This window comes from Chlamydotis macqueenii, chromosome 15 (genome assembly GCF_036417535.1).
Source record: "Chlamydotis macqueenii isolate bChlMac1 chromosome 15, bChlMac1.mat, whole genome shotgun sequence".
Lineage (NCBI taxonomy): Eukaryota > Metazoa > Chordata > Aves > Otidiformes > Otididae > Chlamydotis > Chlamydotis macqueenii.
The window spans coordinates 14,051,466-14,075,313 of NC_141570.1; the positions used below are offsets into that span (position 1 = coordinate 14,051,466).

The following is a 23,848-nucleotide window of genomic DNA, read 5'->3' on the forward strand; positions in this document are numbered from 1 at the left end:
CTCCAACCAGATCAGGTTGCTTAGAGCCCCGGCCAACCTGGCCTTGAACGTTTCCGGGGATGGGGCATCCACGGCCTCTCTGGGCAACCTGGGCCAGTGTTCTACAACTCGCATTGTAAAAATTTTTTTCAGAATATCCAATCTAAATCTACCTCCCTCTATTTTAAAACCATTACTCCTTGTCCTGTCACACCAGGCCCTGCTGAAGAGTCTCTCCCCACCTTTCCCACCAGCCCCCTTTGGGCACTGGGAGCCGCTCTCAGGTCTCCCCGGAGCCTCCTCTTCTCCAGGCTGAACAGCCCCAGCTCTCTCAGCCTGGCCTCACAAGAGAGCTGCTCCAGCCCTCCCATCATCTGCGTGGCCTCCTCTGACCTTCTCCAACTGGTCCATGTCCTTCTTATGTTCTCTTGGTAACTGCTTTTCATGCAACAACATCTGCTGCAGGGGTGAGGAAAAAGAGAGAGATTCATAACCAGGAAAAAAAAAAGTTGAAAACTATGACCTGCATTTCTATTTTTTAGGCCTCAAGTTGTTCTGAGAAGTGCTCTGAGCAGATACAATCTTTAGCATAAATTTAAAAAAAAACCCAAACAGTGAAGACCCTTTATTTCTAGCAACTCGTTGGGCAGCTCCCCTTGGTTTGCCGTTGTTGGTGCTCCTTGTCTCGCAACCAGAGGGGTTCAGAGCCCAGAAGCTAGCGCTGCGATGCGCCCTGTGCTCCGTAGCCCCGTTCCCTCTGGGTGGGCTGATGACCTGATGCGGTTGCGGGAGGGCTTACTCTGAAGCTGCTGAATGTTTTTCCCTTAGAAAGAAACTGGTGAACTTCTATGTGAGAAGTTCTCGTGGCTCTGGCTCACCAGGAGAAGAGCCTTTCTGTCGTACGCCAGCAGCTATCTGGTCCAAAGGTTTTTACTCTGCTTTTGCAGAGATACATGTTGCTGAAATCACCTTTCTCTTCTCTTAGTTACGTTTTTTCACAAAACATTGGCAGCATCCCAAGGTAACTCCTGAATTTCCTATTCAGCTTTGTCAGCTGCTGTCACTGGGCTGTGAACACCTGCAAGCTGCCAGCACAACTGTTGTGAGCGGTAGAAGGGACCAGACTGGGAATCCTTTCATCTCCTGGCTCTGGGGGCTCACACCTCCGCAGGGCGGCGATGCTGCAGCCCTCCGGGTGGGCGGAAGGGGAAGCACGCCTCACCTTCCTCCTGTAGCTTTTCCTGTAGCTCCAGGGAACCATTCCAGCACACCTTGTCATGACTTCAGCTCTTGAGGTCTCAGAAGTGACAGGGAGCCTGGCCCAAGTGCTTTCTGACTCTTCCCTGCACGAGGAGACGTTCTCATGCTGCCCCGTTACTCTTGTATCTTCCCTGGTTGTGTCCGTCCCTTTCATTGCTCCTGCCTGTACATTCGTGCGCCTGATTTGCTTTATAGGGTCGATACACGAGGAGGTCGAATTAATTTTGCATGGGCAGCCAGAAACAAGATATTTCTTAAGTTTAACAAAGTTGATTTTACAATCTGAGTAACATATTTCAGGCATGGTTGGAGCGGTGATGATATTTATGGTATTTATTTCTGGTCACTGTGGTGGCATCCAAGAATAATCTTCTGGAGGAGCTTGTCACTGCTGTACAGGCAGAAATGAAGAAACTTCTGTCATGAGTGGGTTTCAGGATGAGGATAAGCGATACGTGATAGATGATAAGACATGGAGGGGGGAGGTGAGCATTCAAATATGTTTGCATTTGAAAATAATCTTGACTAACTGCAGTTGATTTTCATTCTAACCATATTTAGTTGTCTATTTTTTTTGAAATTGCTTCAGTGCACATTGATCTAGATCAAAGAAAATGTAGAAGGAGGAACTTCAGGTTCCATGGAAGTAGAATAATTATTGTTTAAAAGTAATTTATGTTCTCGAAGGAATGAAAGCAGAAGTGATAATACTGTGTACCTAAGCTGTGTTGCAAGCTTGTGTCAAAATTTAAAAATGCAGTATTAATTAATACAAAGGCAAAAATAAACAGAAAGCAGTAGTCGATGAAGAAAGCATAGTTTAATTTGTAGGATATTTTTTTTGTAGGATGATGAGATGTACGAAAGGGCTGGTCCCACAGGTAGGAGGAAGAAGGAAGCTCTGGGAAAGCAGCAGGACTGTAGTGGTCAGTGGAAGGATCAGCAAGGGCTGGCAGAGTAAGTTGTCTCGTGATCTGTGGAAGGATAGTACAGTTTAAGTAGGTGTTTAAAAAGCTTTTTGGAAGAATCTTGACGTTAAGGTGAGTGAATGAAATTTGGGCTTGTGATTGGTTTTCTTTGCAAGTATGAAAATGTACTTTGTTTTCTGCTCCTTGGAAACTTGATACGCGAGAAGATGACACCTAAATAGGCGTGCGCTTACAGAAGACGCGAATGATTTCAAGGCAGGGGGAGTTAGGTCTCTGATGTGGTCAGGTAAAAGCTCAGTGTGCTGAGGGAAGAACTTCTTTCAGCTTTTGCTCTGTGAAATCTCTTCTGTCTTCTTTCTCAACCACTAACATTCCCCATGTTTTGCTTTCTGTCATCCAGGCTCCAGGAGGACACAGTCCAAAGACTCAGAATGGGCTTTTGAGTCCTCCACAGGAAGAAAAGCTCAGCAATAGTCAAACCTCGCTTTATGAAATGTTGCAGGAGAAAGGAAGATGGGGCGGAGTGAGCCTGGATCAATCAGCTCTCCTTCCTCTGAGGTTCAAAAACATCAGAGAAAAGACAGATGCTCACTTTGTGGATGTGATTAAAGAAGACAGGTAAGGAAAATAGAGCTGTACAATGTGAAATTGTATAAAGGAGAAAAGGCAGTAACAGGGGTCCCAGTCTTTATTTGTGTGCTTCTTGTCTAATGTAAATAATTACTGTTAACATATAACATGTGTATGTTTTCTGATCTTAGTCTAAATTCTGTTTAAGCTACAGCAGGAACTTGATGTCAGAAACATTCTCCTCAGGCATGCGTAAAGCCAGATTTTTCGTCATTTCCATGGTGAGCAGTCTTTCTGCAGTCAAGCCTTCGAAAAGGAAGAATACTCTTTACATGACTCGTGAAGTTGAATTCTTATCTTTACATTCAAAAGTCCTCTTAATGCACATCGTGTGTACCTTCCTCTGCAATTAAAAGTGTAACATAAAATCTGAACCACAAACCTCACATTTTTGTGTAGCAAAAGAACAACATCTGATAACATCGTCTGACTAACGAGTGCCTGGAAATCATACTGGACTTGGAGGCAGAGTTAATGGGGGTGGATTCTCATGGACCTACTGCCTGCTTACAGCATTTTGTAATGTTAGATTCTCTATTTAAAAAAAAAAAAACCACCCTTATTTTGGGCAGAGGAAAATGTTTTCTAGAATTCAGGGTGTGATTTTTGTAAACACACAACCGTATCTCCTTTATTATGGCAATGACTTGACTGAATCAACTGAACAGATAACTTGATTTTGTTATTATTTATGGCTATTCTTATTTTTGCTTCACTGCTTCCACTCAGATCAGGGGTATTTTATCCAAGTATCCTTGAAACTGTGTGCTTATATAGATTCCAGGCTGCTTGGAACAAGGACACTGTAGTCTTAGCTGAAAACACGGCTTAAGCAGGGAGACATGAGAGGGAGAGACACCAGTCCCTCTCCAGGCTCTTCTCTAGATTTTTTTCAGGTTACTTTTCTCCTTTGGTCAACCTAAATTAAAATTTATGTTCGTGATTTTTTTTTTATTTTTTTTTCCTGTATGTATGTTCTGTCACTAGTGGCTGTGAATAGGTGTTTAGCTGATATTTTCAAATATTAGAAGACAGAAGGATTGGGAAGGTCCAAATATTGGCAGAAATCTGTAAGAAGAAATAGGATTTCTGTTTAAAATATAACTAGCATGCTGCACTCTTTAAGTTATAAAAGTAGCTTAATTTATGGCATTGGTTTGCTGAAGATACCCAGCTCACGCTCTTGTGTTCCTGGTGCTTTCCTCCTCCACTTACAAAATGGATAACTTTTTGCTTTGGAAAAAGGAAAAAGTTGATGTGATAGCAGTCAAAGCCTAGCTTTTTTTGGGTCTGAATTAAATATCATCATTACCATATTAAGTGGGCCATTTCTTGTTGCCAGGGAAACTTCTCTGCTGAGTTCAGTTCATGTAAACATAACTTTCCAAAAATAATCTTCTGATTAATTAGGTCTATGCCAAATGGTTTCAGCCTACCGTTTTACATTCATCTTTCTTAACATTTCTCCATGTGTAATAAGTCATTTTAAAAACGTTCTTGATCCCCTGCTGTAAAACATAAGATATTGTTAATCTCAACAAATCTGGTATCTGTGAGGGTGTTTGAGTGAGTGGAAAATTTCAGTTTTCTCAGGGGAGGGAGCGAAGTCCAAACTTCCCCCTGGTCATCTCACGTGAAACTCCGTTCTCAGTAATAATTCTGGAGTTTTGCTGCTTTGGTACTGCAAACCCCGCAGCAGTAAAGCGTGAGCTTCCCCTAGCACCGGCCGTGATGTCCGCTGTGGTGCACGATGCTGGTGCACTGATCTGTGATAGAAATCTGTATTAACGGAAAGTACCTAACCCAGACGGGGCGATAAATTAATCACACAGGCTTCCTGTGCAGCTGGGGAGAATTAAATGTATCCTAGGGAGGATTCGGGATCCTGTACGCCGCGCTAGGAAGCTGCCTTGGGCTAGCCTGGAGGAAATGCTGGACACTGGTGATATTTTTCATTTCCCAGCCTCTTTTCTAGAGTTGAGGTGTGTGGCTGAGCGTTTCGTGAGTGATCGCTGGTCCTTTGCATGCTGAGATTTCACCTTGGAGCTGATGCCTCAGCACAGGTCCACTTGTCTTTAAAAATAATAATAATAAAGCCGGCGTTAGTGCGGCATGTTTGTGTTATTGCATCGTACAAAAATCCTTTTCATAGAAGTTATCAGTTTGCATCTTCTTACAACTTAGTTATGCATATTTGCAAGCAGTGTGTAGTTTGAGCTCTGAGTCTGGCTTTGCTACAACCACTACAAAAATACCATGCTTTGTTCGTGGTAATCTGCGCGTTACTGCGTATTTTAGAAGAAAACTGGTGTAAGAGTACAAAATGTTTAAACTTAATTTCACTGGGGATACCCTCAAAGGATTCTTGCTTTTTAGATTTTTGTTTCCAAGAAAAATTACATATTCCTTAGGTTATAAACCTTTTAAAGTATAAGAAACCAGCACTCACATGCTAATCAGGACAGCACTTACAAACGATTTCTTCAGACTTACAGAGCAGAGTTCCAGGGAAATACAAAGCTCCCTCCAGAAGCTGGGTTCTCTTCAGCCACTCATCCCGCCTTGGGTCAGTTTCCTGTTTAAATACTTCTAAAATCTGGTTGTTTCCTTCATCTCCTGCTTCCCAGTTGCCTGATTCAGGGAAAACAGAAATCGCCTGTGCTGGGGAGGCACAGCGCCTCCTGGGAAGCACATTATGACTGTGTTCAGTCAACTAAACTGGGATCTTCCTCTCTGAGACAGACTACAATTAACGTGGAGCTGGACTGGCGTGATATGGCTGGCTGACGTCAGAAATGCTGCCGTCGCCCTGGTTTCGTCATGTTATACCTTCTGTTTCCTGCTGCACTGGCAAACTGGGTGGTTCTTCCTGGACCTTAGACCATCGCAGCTCCAGCACATCACCACCATGCTCTGTTCAGCTTCCCTGGAGGAAGAAAGTGAATTCAACAACATTTAAAAAAAAACTTGCAAAATTCATATTATAAGATGTTCTTAGGAACATCTGAGAGAGGTGAGGGAGGAAAGAAAGACAAGGAAGAATGAAAGAGAAGAGGGATTCAAGTGAATGTGTACTGTCGTTCCTTCAGAGTATCCTGATGTCTTTAATATATTGGCCAAGGCCAGAATGTTTAAAGGTGGTGAAGTATCTGCAGTATTAATGGTTGAAGTCTTTGGTCTTCTCAAGCTTCAGACTAGGAATGTGTGTTTGGTTGGTCTTGCATCTCAAGGAAAAAAAATGCTTCCCACATACCATCTTGTGCTGGGCAGCTTGTACTTCAAAAAACCTCTTTGCCAAGTGTTCCTGAAAAATAAACAGAAAAAAACTAAAAACCACTCTCCTGAAAAAAAAAAAAAAAGAATTCAGGCACAGACTAGCTCTGCAGGATCTTTCAGCTGCTTCTGCTTCTTTGATCTCATGTGCATCTCTGGTTTTGGCTTAGAGTTGTTGACTTGAGAATAGCCTGCTCTAGGTGTGGCTCTGGTGCTACAGTTTTCAAGGTGGGAATAGCACTTGGAGAAAAGCTGCCTCATTTCTGATTCTGCAGCAATTTTAAAAACAGTTTGTTCACTGTAAGGCACAAAGGTTCACATCAGACTCGAAGTGCTTGGTGCTCTCTACGTTGAGTACTGTCAGCTCTTCTAGAGAAAGAAAAAGTTTGCGGATCAAGTGCCATAGATGTCATTGGAAAACTTCCTTCGTAAACCTCTAACAACTAATGTAAAACTCAAAAAATGTTCTGTTTTTGCTCCAGAGGGTGGGGAACACATATAACGTTTTAATGATTGAGGCCTCTTTTATGCTTGGCTTTGGTTTATTTTCTGCACCCGGCACTGGAAGGTAAGGTGAAGGAGTGCATAACCACCCTGTGGCAGAGGCTGCCTCCTGGTTTGTTCGTCCTAGTGAGCTAGTTATTTGTCAGTGCTGCTTTCATGACTCTGGTGATTTCAAATCTGTTTCAGAAGTAAGTGTAAGGTGTCTGTCTCCTCAGGTTCTGTTGCTGGCAGCCCAGATCATTAAGGGAATGTTCCCAGCTGAGTTACTCCGTTATTTTAGTGTCTTTGAAGTAACAAGAAAGTGCTGTTTTCTAAAATGGACAACGGTGGGGGGGGGGGGGTTGTTGTTTTTTGTTTTTTTTGTAACCATTTGTCACTTCTGTCATCCTTGACTTGCTTTGAACGGTAGAATTCCACTAAAACACAAATATCCCACAGCCATGCGTCTCCTCAGGATGTGCCTCTGTAGCAGCAATTCACCGTTACTATTTGCTGACTTACGTTACAATGATCTGTAGTCATTTGCTGTTGTAGCTGTTAAATTTCTGTGAGGACTTTTCTTGAAAGTGTAAAAGTTTGCTCTGTCATTTTTTGGTAAAGTATTTCTTTTGACTGAGCAAGTCATGTGTGTAAGGGGGTCCCCTCAGTGACCAAGAGCAAAGAAAAGCCACAGGAACTTCAAGGCCAAGTGTCAGCGTCCCTAGAAACAGAAACCACGGATCAGGGGGCTCTGAAAGAGTTACAGCTGAATAAACTGATGTTGGTATCGTCTTTTCTCCTTAGCCTCATGAAAGACTACTTCTTTAAGCCGCCTATTAACAAGCTGAGCCTGAACTTCTTGGATCAGGATTTGGAGATGGCCTACAGGACAAGCTATCAGGAAGAGGTGCGTTTCTCCTGGCGTTGGTTTCCTTCTGTAATCTGTCGAAGCAACTGGCTGTCATCGTTTTTAGCACGTGTCGTTGCCGTTGATGACAAGGGTCATGAAATGTCAGATGTTATTTACTACTTGGTATTGCTGCCTCTGAAGAGTCTCCTTTCACTTTACCTGCCTTGTGCCATGCCCTGAGTCTAGTTCCAGCCTTTAGGCTGGAAATACATGTTCACAATCCACCAAGATACACTGATTACTTCCCACCTGGCTCTGCTCCTTTTTCAGGTTAATGTTTTAAGGCTTTAGGCAGGCCAGAGAACTGTGCTAAGACGATAAAGAACCAAATACCTTCTCATCAAATATCCTGACTATGAGCATGGTAACTTTGAATTTGATTCTTGTTCACGTCACAGCCTCGTGGTTATCCCTGGGAAACCCAGCCCTGCTCTGAACTCAGATGTTGTAGGTTCTGTAAGTGTGCTGTGTTCAGAAACCGGCAGTTCGAAACACGCGTAGTGGTGAGGAGCCTGCTGCTTTCTTCAGGCTTCTGCACTGGGCGTGAAATGTCTTTAATCCCTTGGGGGCTGATAATATTGCAGCTTTCCGTGTCAGTAGGTGTTCCTGCCTGATTGGTACGAACTAGCGGGATGTGTTAAGTTTACATAGCTGCGAGGTTAGGTGTCAGTACTCACTGAGGCTGCGTTTCCACAAGTGGCTGAAAAGTTGCTGCCAAAAGAGGGCAATTGCTCTCCTGTCCTCGTTCCTGCTCCTCCCCGCTCCTTCTCGTGGCTCTGGTGCCTGTCAGGCTCCCCTGCTGTGAGCCAGTTCATTTTACTAACCTAGCATAAAATATTCATGTTTTGTTTTTCTGCTTGGGGCCTTTTATTGTTCCATCTCTCTCTGTTTTCTGCTGTATTGAACCAGCAGCTCACAGAGGGGTTGGCAAGTGCCAGAGCCAGCGCAAGGTAAGTGTCTGGCAGCAGGGAGGGGAGTGGGCCCTTCCCTTCCAGCAGCATTGAGCTATTTATTGCGGTCATCCATCTGACAGAATTACATCATGATAAATGTAGATGTTGATTTCTTTTCTTCCTGGGATGTCCTACATCTGAGGGCAGGTAGGATTTCTGCTTCTGCTGCTTTGTTGCTTTCTGTTCTGCACAGCCATGTCACATTGTCCTTAGCAATAGCCCCTATTTGCTTGTTTTCCAATGAAATGAGACCTAACTTACTTTTTTTTTTCACCAAAGGGAACCATAATTGTGTTGCAGTTCAGTTTGTTCATTTGTTCAGGAGCTCCGTACTCATCCTGCAGCGCTGCGTTCTAGTGGGATCTCTCTGAATAAAGCTCATGTAGCAACAGCAGGGAGAAGCTTCCCGTGGGTACAGCCTGCAAAATTGGCACAAACTCTACAGAAAATAGGAAATCAAGTTCTTTCCCGTGGAAAGACTGGAAAGAGAAGCAGAGCGATGATGATCAACCATGTACAGGCTGACCTATTGGTGTGGGCGTGTAGGAAATTCATAGAAGGAGCAGGAATGTGGTCGGTGCATTTTGTTAGTGGCAAGCCATTAATTTGAAAATTGTTATGCAAACCTCCCTGGAAATGGGAACTTTCACTCTCTAATAGTAACTCTGCAACATTAGGGCAGAAACCCATTAAAGCCTTAATTTTAACATAGTGCCGTTCCAAAATAACAACGAAAATTCTTCTGGAGAGTGGAATGATTTGTCGGCACTGATAGTTCTTTAATTGCCCCGCAGTAAACTGTTGCTGAAAGGAACTTCCCACAGCATTGAACGCACCGTTAATTACACAGTGCCAGCTGCACGCTCGGGTTGTGATCGTTCTATGCGAGCAGCTCTGCTTCCCGAGAGCTTGCTTCGCCTGTTCTTGTTTGGAAATTAAGGCACCGCTTAACGCTGTTAGGGCATCCTTAGCCCTGTCGCTTTGGGATGCAGCGCTGCTTTCCTTCGTTCGATTTATGTGAGTTCCTGCGTGGGCGAACAGGATTCTGCCACAGCTCCGGTTAAAAGCTCATTTTGGCACTGAAGGACGCTCACTGAATGGGTGAGTTTGCAGAGAGACCAAGTCCATTTCCCAATATTGCTGAGTGCAGGTAGTGTTCTAAAGAGCAGAAGAAATTTCCAAATTAAACCAGAGTACAAGACTCTAGTATTCAAACTGGGCTGCTTTGTGGTAATATGGATAACATACTTTTTGTTTTTCTGTGGAACTTGGTGTTTGTGGTCCCTTGGGCAGACACAAACACTGGTAAGAGCGGGCTCATCCGAGTAAGCCAGGATGTGGAGTTCAGCATCTAGATTACAGCTGGACTGGCAAAGCAGCATGCAGCACGGCTGCGCAAGCACCGGGGGCAGGACAGGATGGGACAGGAATGGTAAGGGGTTCCAGAAGAGCAGAACTTCTTGTCCTGGGCTCTGATCAATGCAGATTACACAGCGTCCTAGTGGCTGCTGCTCTGGAAGGGAGATGTGAACTCTGCCACCAGCGAGCAGCTGTTTCTGCGGAGTGGTGTGTGAAGGGTTTTCTTAAAGAACCATCAGAGGCTTATTGTAAAATCTATAATTATTTTAAATGAAAATCTTGGAAGGAAACTTCTTTATCTGCTAGTAATTATGGGTTTTACATTCCTTTGCATGGAATAGGCAATTTTCATATGGGTTATTTCTGTGTCCTAATACTCTTTAAAAGTCACCCCAGATGCAGGGGATGTGCTGCTCATGCTTTTTTTCAACACAGGCTTATTCCCAGGGAGCCGTGATCGCCATTGAACTACCTCTTCTGCTTCTTATTTCAAAACAGTGCTGACGTTTGATTAATGAAGTGGCAAAAACTTCTGTATTCCTGTATTTGTTTTTATGAGCTGCTGCTTATGGTACAGTTGAATTCAGCAAAATAGCATTTATTCCTTTCCGTCCCTTCCCCCAATCCCTGTATTCTGCACAGGTTATAAGGAATGCTCCGGTGAAGACGTTTGCCAGCGCTACCTTCAGCTCGCTCCTGGACGTGTTCCTCTCCACCATAGTCTTCCTCATACTCTCAATCACGTGTTTCCTGAAACATGGGATGGTCGCGTCCCCTCCGCCGCCTGCAGCGGTCGTGGTGTTCGTCATCGCCATCCTGCTAGAGGTGCTGTCCCTTGTCGTCTCCATTAGGTAAATAAAGCATGATAAAGCCTGGAAGTAGCAGTGAGAGCTGAAATGGTGGCTGGCTTGGGAACGGTTTGTTTGACAGCATCCCGGGAGCTCGCGTGGACGGTCTGTAATATTTGGAGAGCAGTGTTAGTGAAGCCAAGAGGGCTTGCAGCAGATCTTGTGCAAAGAGAGGTCTCGCTGCGGAAATTGGAGGAGAGAAGGCTGACTCTGATAGAGACCACTGAAGGAAACAGAGGCTGCAGGTCATGCTTGCCCCTGCTTTTATTGTTTCTTGGGGTGCCATGCGCTACTGGATATCTTCTCCCCTCCCAGGGCTGTCAGAGTGAGGGAATCCAAACAGAAAACTTTTATCTGTCCTCCAAAAAAAACCCCTCACCTTTAAATTCCTAGATAAAAGTGCAATGTTCTGATCTTAAAACTGAAATAATTTATCAGAAATGCAAAAAGCCATCCTTTTATTTAAAAAAAAAAAAAAAGCCAAAACTCCAAAAGTCACATTGCATCTGTCCAGAATTAGTTTCCTTAGTGATCTGTATTTCAAGTCTCATGGTTTTGTATCCAGATAGTTTGTGTTTTCTCTGCTTGACGCATAACTGGAGTTCAGCGTTTCCCCCAAGTCCAGGGCTGTGTGACAGCTGCTGCTTGAGAAGGGAAGGGACATTAGTTTGTCTCTGCAGAAAGGGTGGCTTCGCAGAGTGGTGCTCAGCAGTGCCAGCCCCCTCACCGCCTCTTCGGCAGCAGAGAATCCCCACTCCCTGAATTCTTACACATCCCTGCAACCCCGTGCCTCTCCTGGGCCCTTGCAGGTGAGGCTTGGCTGTAGGGGCAGACACCTGACATTTAACAGCAACTCCTCCTTCCTGACGTACCCAGGCACCCAGAGAATGGGTGTTTCGGATTTGTCTGACGTATACAGATACCGCGTGTAACCTGTTATTAACCCAGATGACAGACCTCATAAGAAGCTGTTTGTACTTGTGAGAGCAAGTTTGTTCCGCCCTCTCATCCTCCGTTTTCACTGCGCTTCCTTCTGACACAGAGCACGTTACAGGGGTCGTGTGTGGAAATCTGTGTGTCCTCGCTTGTAGCCCTGCAAATCTGGCAGGTACACGTAAGTTAAAACGCATTTGTAATTACAAGTTAGAAGCAATTCTGTTGTTTCAAAAGAAACAAGAGATTTCAGTTTGCACTCTTATTTTGACCTTTCAGGGCCAGGGTAAAAAATGCTGAATGAGTGCTTCAGTCACTGAAGCTTGTAACTCCGTGCGCGTACCAAGGTGTGCAGGCACATCAGCGCAAAAGCTGCCATTAGGAGTAGATCGAGGTCATTTGCGAGCAGTAGAAATGCTTTCTAGGGTAGTATTTCTTAGCAGGTGTGTTTGATTGTTGCACTTTAAGTATTATTGTAGTTCTGGAGATTTTAGAAAACCTAGACATTTTAAAGACCTGCACTGGGAGGTGGCTGAACTGGTAGGAGTGTTATTCTAGCACATCTAAACTGGATTAACTGTTGCTCTGTCTCCTCTCTTGCACCAGAAATGCGTTTTCCCCTTTGCAGAGCAGTTTCTTTACTCTGTCTTGGGTGGGGAGGAAGTTTTGTCAGTTTAATGTGCCCAGGCAGCTCTTTCATTGCACCAGGAAGTTTGTGTTTGTTCACCTTACAGGTGAATTTTTCCTCCATTTTAGTATTTTTCAGTTAATTGTTGTTCCCACTTGTTTTTCCAGTGCTACATGGCATTTGCCTTTTCTTCTTTTGTACATTCATAAAAATAATTGCCGTCGTCTTAGAAATTTTTAGATGTAGGTACATAAGGTTTTATTTCAGTCCTATTCCGTAATTGGTGGTTTATGGATTTCTTCAGGAGAAGGAAAAATGTTTATTTCAATATGCTATCTATATATCAAGAATTTGAGAAGTGGTTTTGTCTTTGAGCTGTGCGTGGCTGTGCAGAGGGTTAGCTTCGTTGCAGCACTGTGCTGTTGAGAGCCACGCTCTCTGCTAGCGAGCCCAGGCCATTACCCAGGTGAGTTTAATGGCTTTATGATGTCGTCGTCTTAATGCTATTTGATTTTGCCACTGACGCTTGTGATGTTTTCACGAGACTGTGTTGGCGTAAAGCCTGAATCTCACCTTCGAAGCTGGCTTGAACGCCTCATGGAAAAGTCAGGGAGATTTAAAAGGCAAGTGTTTCAGAATGACTCCTAAAATTATATATTTTTTTAACATTAATCATTCTTTTGTGCTTAATTCTGATTTGCAAAACAGATCGAGAAACATCTCCCACTGTGGAGAACACCTGTAGCCAGCCATCAGAACTCACATAGTCCCACCTGGAGTAGTCATAAAGGATTTTCGGTAAAAAGCATGCAGGGCTGTCGTTACCCTGACAGACGCTCACGGGAGGTTTCGGCGTAATACTGCAGTTCCTGCGGAGCTGCTAGGGGTGCAGATGCTCAGTGGTCTCTAGCACTTGCTGCGTTTGTTGGAGTCAAGATGACGGTGAATCTGAAGACCACACACCTTCTCATGGTTATTTTAGGAAACAGGAATCACTGGATGGGACAAGCGGTTGCTGCATTTCCCCACCCTCTCTGTCAAACTGCCAGTAGGGACGTAGGAATTGAGTCACCAGGTGTCCCTTGCTCCTGGAGCCCCTGTTGTGGAGTGAGAGATGTGTTGCTCCTCTCTTGGTGGGAGCGAAGTGTCTGCAAATCACTCTGTGTTTACTCCACAGTTAGAAGCAGTTGATTCTCAGGAGCTTGCTATCATGGGCTCACATTCGCAGTCTTTCCTCTACTAATGAGATATAATTTGTATTTGACTTAACTCTGATCATCACATCTAAAGTGACACTTTAGTAAATCTCCTAAAGTACAAAGCAGGACATTCCCAGGTCCGAGCAGATCTTAGCTGGGGCACGTTCTTGACACCAAAAAAGAGCAGTCTTTGTAGGTTAAAATCTCAGCAGCTTTCTGGTAGGCATTCAGTTTTAATTGTAATGGTAATTGCCTATTTTGGGGGGACTTTTTTAGGAAAAGGTTTCTGTTTTGGCTTGGAGGGATTTTGTTGCTTTTTTTTTTTTTTTTTAATCTAATATGCGTGTACTTTATAGTAAATACATAAAATGTGCTTTTGGGCCACTCCGGTCTCCACAACCTGAGGCACACACTTCTTTACAGTTCCCTTGAGCAGAAAGAAGAAAATAATCTTTTTCCTCTTCAAGTCCTCTTCAGAGACTGCTCGCTCTGGCCACTCGTTATGCACAGAAACAGTGCAGAGCTTCCTGTGCAGAAATGTCATCCCAAATGACAATCACAGAATACCACCGCAATATCTTCAGGGAGGAGATTGGACTACAATGCCGGGCACAATCCCGGGATTTCAGGAAAAGGGATTATTTTAGGACCAGAAAACTCTTGCCTAAGTTTCTCATTGTCTTTTCCTTATTGTGATGCAAAACACCCTGCCTTTAAATCAGTCTAACTTTTAATTGAATGCAGGACTCAGCCTAGGAAGTGCTTGCTACAGCTCTGGTGGATAAGGCCTTTGGTCCAGCTGCAGCAGTGGGAGAGGAGAGCGCTACCGCTGCCTTACAGCGGGAAACCAATTAAAACTTTTCAGTTTTAGAAGAGCTGAGTCCTCACGGAGCAAAGCTTACAAGGGAGAAGGATGTTTTGATTCCTCTGAAGTGTCTGATAGTAAATTATTGGAGTATCTGTAGATGAGGATCCCACTGTTAGCACAAGTGCCGCTCTGAAATTAATTGTGTAAAGCTGCACGCAAAACGGTGCTTCGTTTGTGACCACGAGGAAGATGTCATCTCCTGTTCTTTGCAGTGCAAAGAATGTGCGGCTGCTTTGACTTTCATGAGTTCAGCTGAAGTGTTAGAGGTCCTGGAGTTCTGCTAGGTTGTAAAAATGTCTTGGGAAATGTCATTGAACATACAACAGCGTGTGAGATCTCAGTTGGGATTCTTAGGACTGCTTCACAAGAGTTCAGGTAAAAGACATCTGCCCGGTATTTTAGCTGTAAATACAGGGGTTTTGTTCACTAGATAGTTTTGACGTCTAGTTCTTGTTCTGGAGTAAAACTTGTTATAAATAAGCGTGTTTAAAAAGAGTGTTGCTTTTGCTAGCATCCTTCAGTGAAGACTTTGAGTGGAGAGGTGAGGCCAGAACAGTGGATATTTCAGCCTCGTTGCTTCAGGAATTCAGAAGTACCTTTCTAGAGGGCAAAAAAAAAAAATATATTTTTGGGGTGAAGAAAGCAAGCAAATACAATCAAAACAGTAGAATGGGAAACTGCCCTTTGCCTGGTGCATCACCTTCCTCAGCTGGCGGAAGTAACACCCGCGGTCTGCCTGCAGCCGAGACCCTGTGGCCAACCACTTGGATCTTTTTAAATTCCTAATGACCAGGAACAGAAAAGCTTTCTGCAAGTAGAGCTTAATGAACCGGTTCTGTTAACAACAGGACCGATACGGAGGATTGATGCAAGGGAAAACGATGGATTCCGTTTGCCTTTATTTATTTCTCCCATCTGTGACTTTGGTGTTTGAAATCCCACCAAATTGCTGCTCTGCCACAAGCTTTTCATTCGAACTGTGGGAATTGGTTTTAAACTGCCAGTAAATAGAAGAATGATGGTAACATTCTCCATTCTCCATTCATCGTTGATGTCAGAGTTACCAAAACTCCAGCTCGTGTAAACATCTTGGGTGCTTTAGCGTTTAAGCCCTGTTGAGCTGCCCACCGGCACCGCGTTATTTACTGGCGCTGCCCTGTAGCTGTTAAATCTGCAGCTCTCGCCGCTCCCTGGATGTAACGCGCTTTTTCCCGTGTTACACCGTACTCACAGGCTTTCGCTGTTTTGTGAAGGGTGAGATTTCAGTTGGTTTATTTCCAAGTGCAGAGCATTGCGATAAATACCAGACCAAAAAAAAAAAAAAAAATCGATGCAAGAGGGTAAACGTTATCGTGAGAAATGTGGCGTTGGCCTGGAGTTTGCCCTAGCTTTTTTGAAACACGCAGCTACCTAAATAAAGAAATGTCCTCATCGCAGGATTAACTGATCGGGTTCGCTGCTGGATTTGTTGCTATAGTTCCCACAAGAATTTGTCCTGGTATGGAGGCTTGGCAAAAAAAAAAAAAAATTTAAAAAAGCTTTCTGCGCTGTGGAGTCCCTGTCGTGTGGGTTGGGGTGAGAGACACAAGCTGCACTGGGGATCTGCCATGCTTTGCATGCCGCAGAGCTGCTTTCTGTGCCGGCCTGCACGGGAGTGACGCGGAAGATCCCGCAGGACGCGGAAGAGATCCCACAGAGCGTGGAAGATCCCGCAGGACACAGAAGAGATCCCACAGAGTGTGGAAGATCCCGCAGGACGCGGAAGAGATCCCACAGAGCGTGGAAGATCCCGCAGGACGCAGAAGAGATCCCACAGAGTGTGGAAGATCCCGCAGGACGCGGAAGAGATCCCACAGAGCGTGAAAGATCCCGCAGGATGCTGGCCGAGGTGTCACTGAGCCGTCTTCTCCCGGCCCTGCACCCCGCTGCCGGGACGTACGTTAGCCCGGGGTGCTCTGCCTTGCTGCCCGATCCGATTTCCTTTCTCACAGTCCGGCCTTGTAGGTGTTCGTCCCAATTCGTAGGCTTTGGGAGAACTGAGCTTTATTTTTAGAGGCATGAACTCGGTGGCATTTTCGGAAGTACTCCATACTAGGCGAGCTTGGCTGCCGCTCGTGTTAGAGCCAGCTGAGTTAGGACAGCATATAATGCTTTAGAAAAGCCAATTCTTACTCTCTAGAGTTTTTTTTTTTTACATTTTTATTTGGCTTTATATACAATTTTATTCTGTGCTTTGTTGGAAAGCCTTTTTTTTGTGATGAGGTATCGCTGTAGTTTCCAGTGTCAATGGCAGGCCACTAAACTGGGAGCTAGCAAATCAGCACCCTCTCGTGGGGTGCTGGTGTATTACAGCATCTTCCAGCCCGCTCCCCCAAATTCATCTTTTTCTATGCATTTAAGTGTAATTGCCAGATTTTAATATATTAAAATAGAAAATAGATCTTGAAGCTTCGAAAAAAAAAAGCTTGTGGTTACAAAACTCGCAGAAGTCTAGACGAGAGAATTAAAATGTTATTCATAAACAATACATACTGGAAAGGAATGGGTGTCAAACTCACATCAAGAGCTTTGAATTTATCCTGGTTTGTGTCAGGCTTTTATCCAGCGTAACAGCTTGTGTTTTAGACAATAGTGTTGAAAAATCAGTGGATTTCTTTTCTCTTTTAAAAGATACAGGTAATACAGAATACTTTGGAGATTGTGAATTTAGTATTTAGTGTATGTTGTATTTATGTTTGTTTTGTTTTGTTTTCTTTATTTTTAGCAGTGAGCATCTCTGGCCAAAAAAAAAAGAAGTGATTATTTACCATTTGGGCTCTGCCCTGTGTTACGACAGCAGAGTTACCTGCTGAGACTGATTCTGCTGATCACATACCTCCGTATGTAACGGCTTTGAGTGAAGCTAACTGTGCTGTTACCTGTTATGTCTTCTTAAAGACAATCAGAAACTTGATCAGCAGTTGCAGTTTTTCTAGAGTGACTAACGTTTTTGGGCTTTGAGGAGGACGTTATCCCCAGGATTGGTTTCTGTAGATAAACAGTAGTTTTCTGTGCAACGTCCTTGAGCACTAAGCATCCCTTAACCTTTCCGTATTCATTTTAACGATTAGAAATGCTCTCGCTTTAAAAGCATCCCCGTTGAGCTGCTCTCCAGAGCTCCTCCAGTTGGCTCCTTCAGCACTTCCCAGGTCTGTGCCGTCGTTGTACCAGCAGCTTGAGGCAAGAACGGTTCCTTCCCGCACGCCTTGCGCGGAGCCGACTGGGTTGCCGTGATGGATGCCGACGGGCGAGCGGAGGAGCGCGGCAGCTGCCAGCTGGCCTTCGGGGTGCTCATCGCTCCCGCTCCTCCGGCTCCGCCGCCTGCCGAGGCTGCCAGCTCTCAGCCCACGCTCTTCCCTTCCCTGACGAGAGGGAGCGGAGATGGGAACGTCTGTCAGGGTGGTTGTAACTGGGAGAACTGGTTTTGATTGCAGTATAACGTTGAGAGGGCATGGGTTTGCGCGGCCTCTGGTTAGCGGGGTACACAGCCCTGCTCTTCAAACATTTCTGGTGTTGAGTAATTTTTTTAACTTGTAAAAGCTTTTACACCTCCTTTAAGGCTAAATATTTATGAATGGAGAGAAGTCTTTCCTACGCTTACCTTCCAAGTAAGAGAAATTTGGGTTTTGATTTGTTTTCTCAAAGCCTATGATCCCCTCCCTTTGCTCACAGCCCTGGCCAGAGCCACCGATCGGCCGTCTTGCAGCGGAGGTGGATTACTTCCTGAAATTACGGCAGGCGCCGTGGCACGTCAGACGCTGTGATTGCTCATACAGCCTAAGTGAAGGATTTGACGAGATATTATTACAGGTAAATCAGACGTGTGAAGCGATGCGCTGAAATTAATGCCTCGGTCTGTGATTCCGTTCGTTCCAGGATGGCGTTCTTTCTGGAGGAGGTGATGGCTTGCACCAAGCGTCTCCTGGAGGTGATATCTGGCTGGCTGCCTCGACATTTTTTCGGCGCAATCCTGGTTTCTCTCCCAGCTCTTGCAGTTTTTTCACACTTCACCTCTGATTTTGAAACAAATATACATGTAAGTTGTCGAACTCCGTTCCGTAATCTGCCGGTTTGGATCTGACAGAGCTTGTTGCTTGCCTGCCGTCTTTCTTCGCCTCCCTCGTGCTGTGCATATGTTTGATACAGATTCCTTGGAGGGATAGGGCTTTTGTGTGTGATGAAATACCGGGTTTGTTATGTAAATACAGCCACTTGCTTATTTGAAAGCTCTCATAGCAAAGAGGAGAAGGATACCTATACATGCCTGCCTCGTTGTTTTTTTTTTTTTTCCTTAGACCAAACGCTTCTGCAGGTGTTTATTCTAGGTAATGTAGTGTAGCTCAGGCTTTTCACTGCGTTCATTCTGGTTTTGATTTCGAGTTGGTCATCGCAGATGCTGTGTAGTCTTTGAATGCAGGTTAGTGAGTCTCAACAGTGAGAACAGTGTTAGCGGTGGGTGTGTTTTCTTTGCAGAGTTAGATGGAGAAACTCAAAGGAGAGAGCTCTCGGGCTGCGGGAATGGTTAAAGGAATGCAATATCTGCCTCCTGCAAAGGAACGGAAAGCAATTGGCATATTTAGCCACAGAAATCCACAGGGATCTGGTGTCTCCTTTAATAAAAACATTCAGAAGGGAGGAACAAGGGGTTAAATACTGAGGAAGGGGAAGAATAATTTAAAGGCTAACTGTGGCACAAAATCAATGCTTGAAAACTGTGAATAAAATGGGCTGGAACCAGAGGTGAAAGTTTGTTTCTCCGCACGTTTCTCTTAGGTAGCACAGTGTACAGTGTCTCCTCTCCAGGATCATAAGGAAATTCTGTTTCACAAATCTCATGCTATTTCAGGGCCCTGAATGTAGGTAACGACCAGATCCTCTTCTTTTTTCCTATCACAGTATACTACTGGGTATTGGGAAGTGTTTTTTTCCGTGGAAATATGTGGACTAGACATTTTTTGGTCCTTCCCAATTTAAATATATATTCCATGGTTGTCGCAGTCACAGAAGAGTGTATTTGATATTCTTTCTCATCTCATGTGTGAAATCATTCTGCAGCTTTTACCTTTTTTGAATTTTAGTTAACTCTTTTTAAGCTGTAAATGGATTTTTTTTTTCGGTTTAATGGTGGTCTTCCTCCCTCATGACAACCAGTAAACTAATTGTAGAAATGTTTTCCTCACCCTGAAGGGAGCTGAAAACCTCTAAATCTGTCAAATCTGTCCACTGATTTTTGTATCATCAACCATCCTTGATCGTCTCTCCTAACATTTAAAAATGTTGGAAGAACCATTCTATTCATGGATTCTTGTTACCGGTTCAGATCTGGTTGTTAGCCTAAATGCTTCAGGCAGCAGCAGTAAGATGGTGGCGTTCATCGCCAAACCAAGCATGAACTTTGCTTTCTTTCCTCTTGCAGGTCCTCCAGAGTCGTGGGGTTGTTGGCTCACTCTCCAAGAGATGTCCCAACTCGGCTTGTGCTCAGTGTTCCAACAGTCACGGAGCTCTAGGAAACGGAGTCAGTCTATAGAGGGTCAGGTAAGTGTCATCTTTTACTATGACATGGTTTTGCGAAGTTTTTTTTTATTCATAGCATTTTATACCCTCCCTGGATATAAAATAATTAAAATAAAAGTTAACGAAACAGCAATGAAAAAAAAAAACTTTCCAAAGCCATGCATACATAGTAAAACCCAGCACTTCCTGACCCTCTGTAGGCTGGCGTCAAACTGGGGCATCACTTGGAGTGAGAACCAGTGCTCTGCCACTTTAGGAGACCTGAAATGGGGGAAAAAAAGTAAGTTTTTAAATTATGGTTTTTTATGGACACTTCTGAAATTCATTTTGTCCATTTTTGAGTCATTTAAAAAAAGCAACTACTCTGCTCCTGGTTTTACAATGGTAAATGGTGTAAGGTGTTTTCCCATTCACTGTGTCTGCTTCTGAATTGCACGCTTGTTTGTTGTGCCACAGCGTTACTAATCTGCAGGCTCTGCACTTCAGCTGCAAAGGAAATTTAAAATGAGAGAGAAAGGGAGAGAATGATCATTTGATGCTGTAACGTGGTATATAGCTGGAACAGAACTCTGTAGTGCAGTTGTGGAGTCTCTGTTTTAGCTTGGATGGTCGTGAATATTCTTGTTAAAACCAAAATTTGTGTGTCAGCTGGAGAGTTTTGACCACTGATTGCGTCTCAGGGAAGTGAAGGCATTCTGGGGAATATATCCATCCTGCCCTTCCTTTTCTTTCTCCAGTAAAGTTGTGGAAAGGGTTTGGAGGGTTGGTTTTTTTTTTTTGTTTGTTTGTTTGTTTTTGAGATAGGGCATTTGGAACAGAAAATCTAAAATTGTGCTTTAAAACTGGCACAAGCAGTGGTGTTACTGAGCGTCAGTTGACAATGGCTGATGCCTGCCTTCTGTTACCAAATGAAACTTTTTCTTTTTTGAGTTCACCTGTTGCTGGCCAGTATGATACTCTGAGAAGTGTTTTTAAGAGCAGGCAGTTGGGCAAAGTTTCTGAGGGTGAAGGTGTTCCATGTTTTCAATGCAGTTGACATCCAGTTTAAAACAGACAGGTTCTGACCCCAGTAACTGAGAGAGGAGGTCACCATAAATGTTTACTCTCTTTTTTTTCTTTCTTTCTTTTTTTTCTTAATAAGAAGAGGCACTGAGATTTTGCAAAGGTAAGCTGAAAATATTGAAAGTTACTGTAAATAATGGTTGTGTAATGCAGAAATACAAAACTCCATCTAGGGAAAATGGTGAGAGATTACCTGTGCTGAAAGTTTTCTTGTTTTCTGAAGGGAAGATCTCCATCTCCAAGTGCTATCTCCTGGTGCAGACACTGTGAGGGATTGCTTACTGTGCCTATAACATGGATTAAATTAGATCCTTCTCTTTCATGTCACACATTGCCATTCATGTGCAGAAGGGCTCCAGGCAGCGAGAAGAAGCTAACTCGCGCTCTCTCTCTTTGTTGCAGTACACCATGTTCATGTGTTGCGCGATTCTCATCACCATTGTGCAGTACTGTAACTTCTGCCAGCTTAGCTCCTGGATGAGATCTCTCTTGGCAACCGTAGTCGGAGCAGTGCTGCTCATTCTGCTCTACGTCTCTTTGTGTCCAGACAGGTGAGCGTCATGTTGTAGCACTCCCAGGCTGTGTTTTGGATGAACAAATTTGATTTTCTCTACCGGTGAAGTAAGAGTCTAACACATGGGAATTTAGTATCTGCCATTAATTTCTCCAGCATCTCAAATTTGATAATTTGGTTTGGGAAGGATTTCTTTGAAAGATTTCAGAACGATACCTGTAATCTGTTTTGAAATTACACTCTGTCCTCAATTGATGTATTTCTAGGGCACAGTTATACTTACCAGACCCATAGAATTGCCTTTCACCGTTTGTTTGAAAAATCTATTTTATTAAGACATGTCTGAGGCATTTGGTGGTGCCAGAGAGCCCAGTTGTTCCCCCACACCCCTTTGGATTTATTTTTCCCTTTAGGAACCATGTATCTTTCTTCCACCTCCCTCCTCAAGGAGTTTTCCGCTGTGGAAGGCAGGTGCTTAGATTTAACAGAACTCTAATACCCTGTTTCCTTTCTCGCATTCCTGCCTTTTCAGAGGACGCTGCAAGACAGCAACCAGAGGAATGAAGTTAATGCAGTCCCTGTGCAATAATGTGAAAGCTTTTCAGTTTTTCCTCTGATAAGCAATTTTCCCCATAGGAGAACTTGTTTGCAGTATTCTCCTTCCATTTTTTTGCCAAGAGAGTCGAGGGAGCCCTGACAGCCATCATCCTATTGTCAAAATTTTATAATCAACTTGCACTTCTTCATGGCTTAAGAAGTATCACAGCCTTCAGCACTCTTACCATAGCGTGGGCTTGGCAAGGACTCTTTATGCTAGGTAGTTCTAGTTCCTACAAAAAGCCCCTCCTTTTACCCTTCTTCAGAGACCTGCTGAATCATATGGTGAAAAACATGAAAAAAAAACCAAACGGACCAAAAAAGTTTGCAGATAGTTGTTTCATGTGAATATTTAGCTTTTAATCCCCTTTTCAAGTATCTTCAGTGGTCTCTTTTAATCTTGATATAATTTACTGTATAAAAAAGGCAGAGGGGATAAAAGTCCCCCCTTAACACCTGTTCACAGCTGTAGTTTGGAAGTAGCTGTAAGGGTTGCCTGAAGGAAGTCTTTCCATGGGGGAAAAAAAATAACCTGGAACTGGAGTTAATTGACAAATGATTTCAGCTCATATTAGACTGAAGGGAAATCCCTTGCTTGTCTCTCTGCAGAGCACCCAGGCGAGGAGCACAGGACAGTTCTTTCTAGCGTCAGTGAAGGGATGTAGTGTTTAGTTTTTGGATGCGCACCCCTTTCTCCTCTTGGTTTAATTATCCAGCTTACCTAACATTGTTTCTCCTCCAGCACCCTACATGACCCTCTCCCAGTAAGAAAGCTGACTTTCCGCCCGTTGACTTTTTCCCTTGTAACAGTGATGCTTTCACTGTCCAGCCCCAGCTCCACCGAGAAGCAAGCCCCAGGTTTGATTTTCCAGGGAAGTTAGTGAAGAGCAAACCCTTGGTGCCGTTTTTTGACCCCTTGGCTTCTGTAATTCCCCTGAGCAGGGGTTCTTGCAGCTCGTTCAGCTCCGCGTGTGCCAGCATGTCCGCACGGAGGTAGCGTGGCACAACTGGATGCTGGTTCGCAGCAGAGCCTTTTTAAAGAGGATAATCCAATGTATCTGTACTACCAGAAGTCTTCAGACTAAGACAGGCGGTGAAGCCGAAGCATGAAGAAGGTATCGTAGTGATAGCATGGTTTTGTTTGCATAGTGGGGACCATTAATGGGCAAAGAACAGAAAACATGCAATCTGTTTCTATTCCATCTTTAAAAACAAAAATATTTGAAGTAATAGACAGAGTTGTTCAACTGCAGATCTGAAGAAGTGATTTAAGGAACAAAAATAATACAGGTTGAATTAGCGAGCCCCATAGCTTTTGTTTGCCTAGACTAATACTAAGTTTTTTGTCCCTCTCTTATCGTTAGTCTGGGTAATATTTTTTTGTCACAGTGGTAATTGCAGCTTTGTATACATCACAGGCAAAGCCATTCTGCAGATGGCTTTTTTTTTTCCCCAAAAGTAACTAATTCTGAGAGTCGCAAAGCTTGCTTGTGGTAGAGGAGTTGTAATGCACGTAAACTCAAAAATTGCTTGAAGGACTTATTTTCTGTAATGGCATTTTCAAAAAGAGGTTCTATATTTGTTTGGGATATTTTTTTGTCTTGGGTTTTTTGAGAGATTTGGATTTTTGGTGGGTTGTTTGTAGGGTTTTTTTATTTTTTTTTAATCTTGCGTGGTCAGAGAAGATGAAGGCATAACTGGATTTTAGATTTCTGAAATTACTTTCCCATGTTTCCAAGGTAAGATGAGATTGTTTAACAATTATTCATTCCAGGCACTGCGCTGACTGTGTTATCACCCGTTACCCTTTAGCGGTGTTTGCATCTTTGTATCTGACTGTGGTTGCTTCTTCCAAGTGAGAAGTGCAGAT

General features: G+C 43.8%; 1 protein-coding gene across 8 annotated transcripts in view; it reads left to right on the forward strand.

Annotated features, from left to right (window-relative positions):
* Positions 1–23,848, forward strand: part of ADCY9 (adenylate cyclase 9) — a 101,892-nt gene that overhangs the window by 51,564 nt on the left and 26,480 nt on the right. For 7 of the 8 annotated variants that reach the window (XR_015260235.1, XR_015260231.1, XR_015260234.1 and 4 more), the window contains 5 exons: positions 2,569–2,786; positions 7,359–7,461; positions 10,419–10,627; positions 18,168–18,327; positions 21,270–21,418. Coding sequence is in view for 3 of the 8 variants with exons in the window: in XM_086760004.1 (XP_086616130.1) it covers positions 2,569–2,786; positions 7,359–7,461; positions 10,419–10,627; positions 18,168–18,327; positions 21,270–21,418 (839 nt within the window). In the remaining 5 variants the exon portion in view is untranslated. The remainder of the gene's footprint in view (positions 1–2,568; positions 2,787–7,358; positions 7,462–10,418; positions 10,628–18,167; positions 18,328–21,269; positions 21,419–23,848) is intronic. The other variant, XM_086760005.1, reaches the window with a different exon arrangement.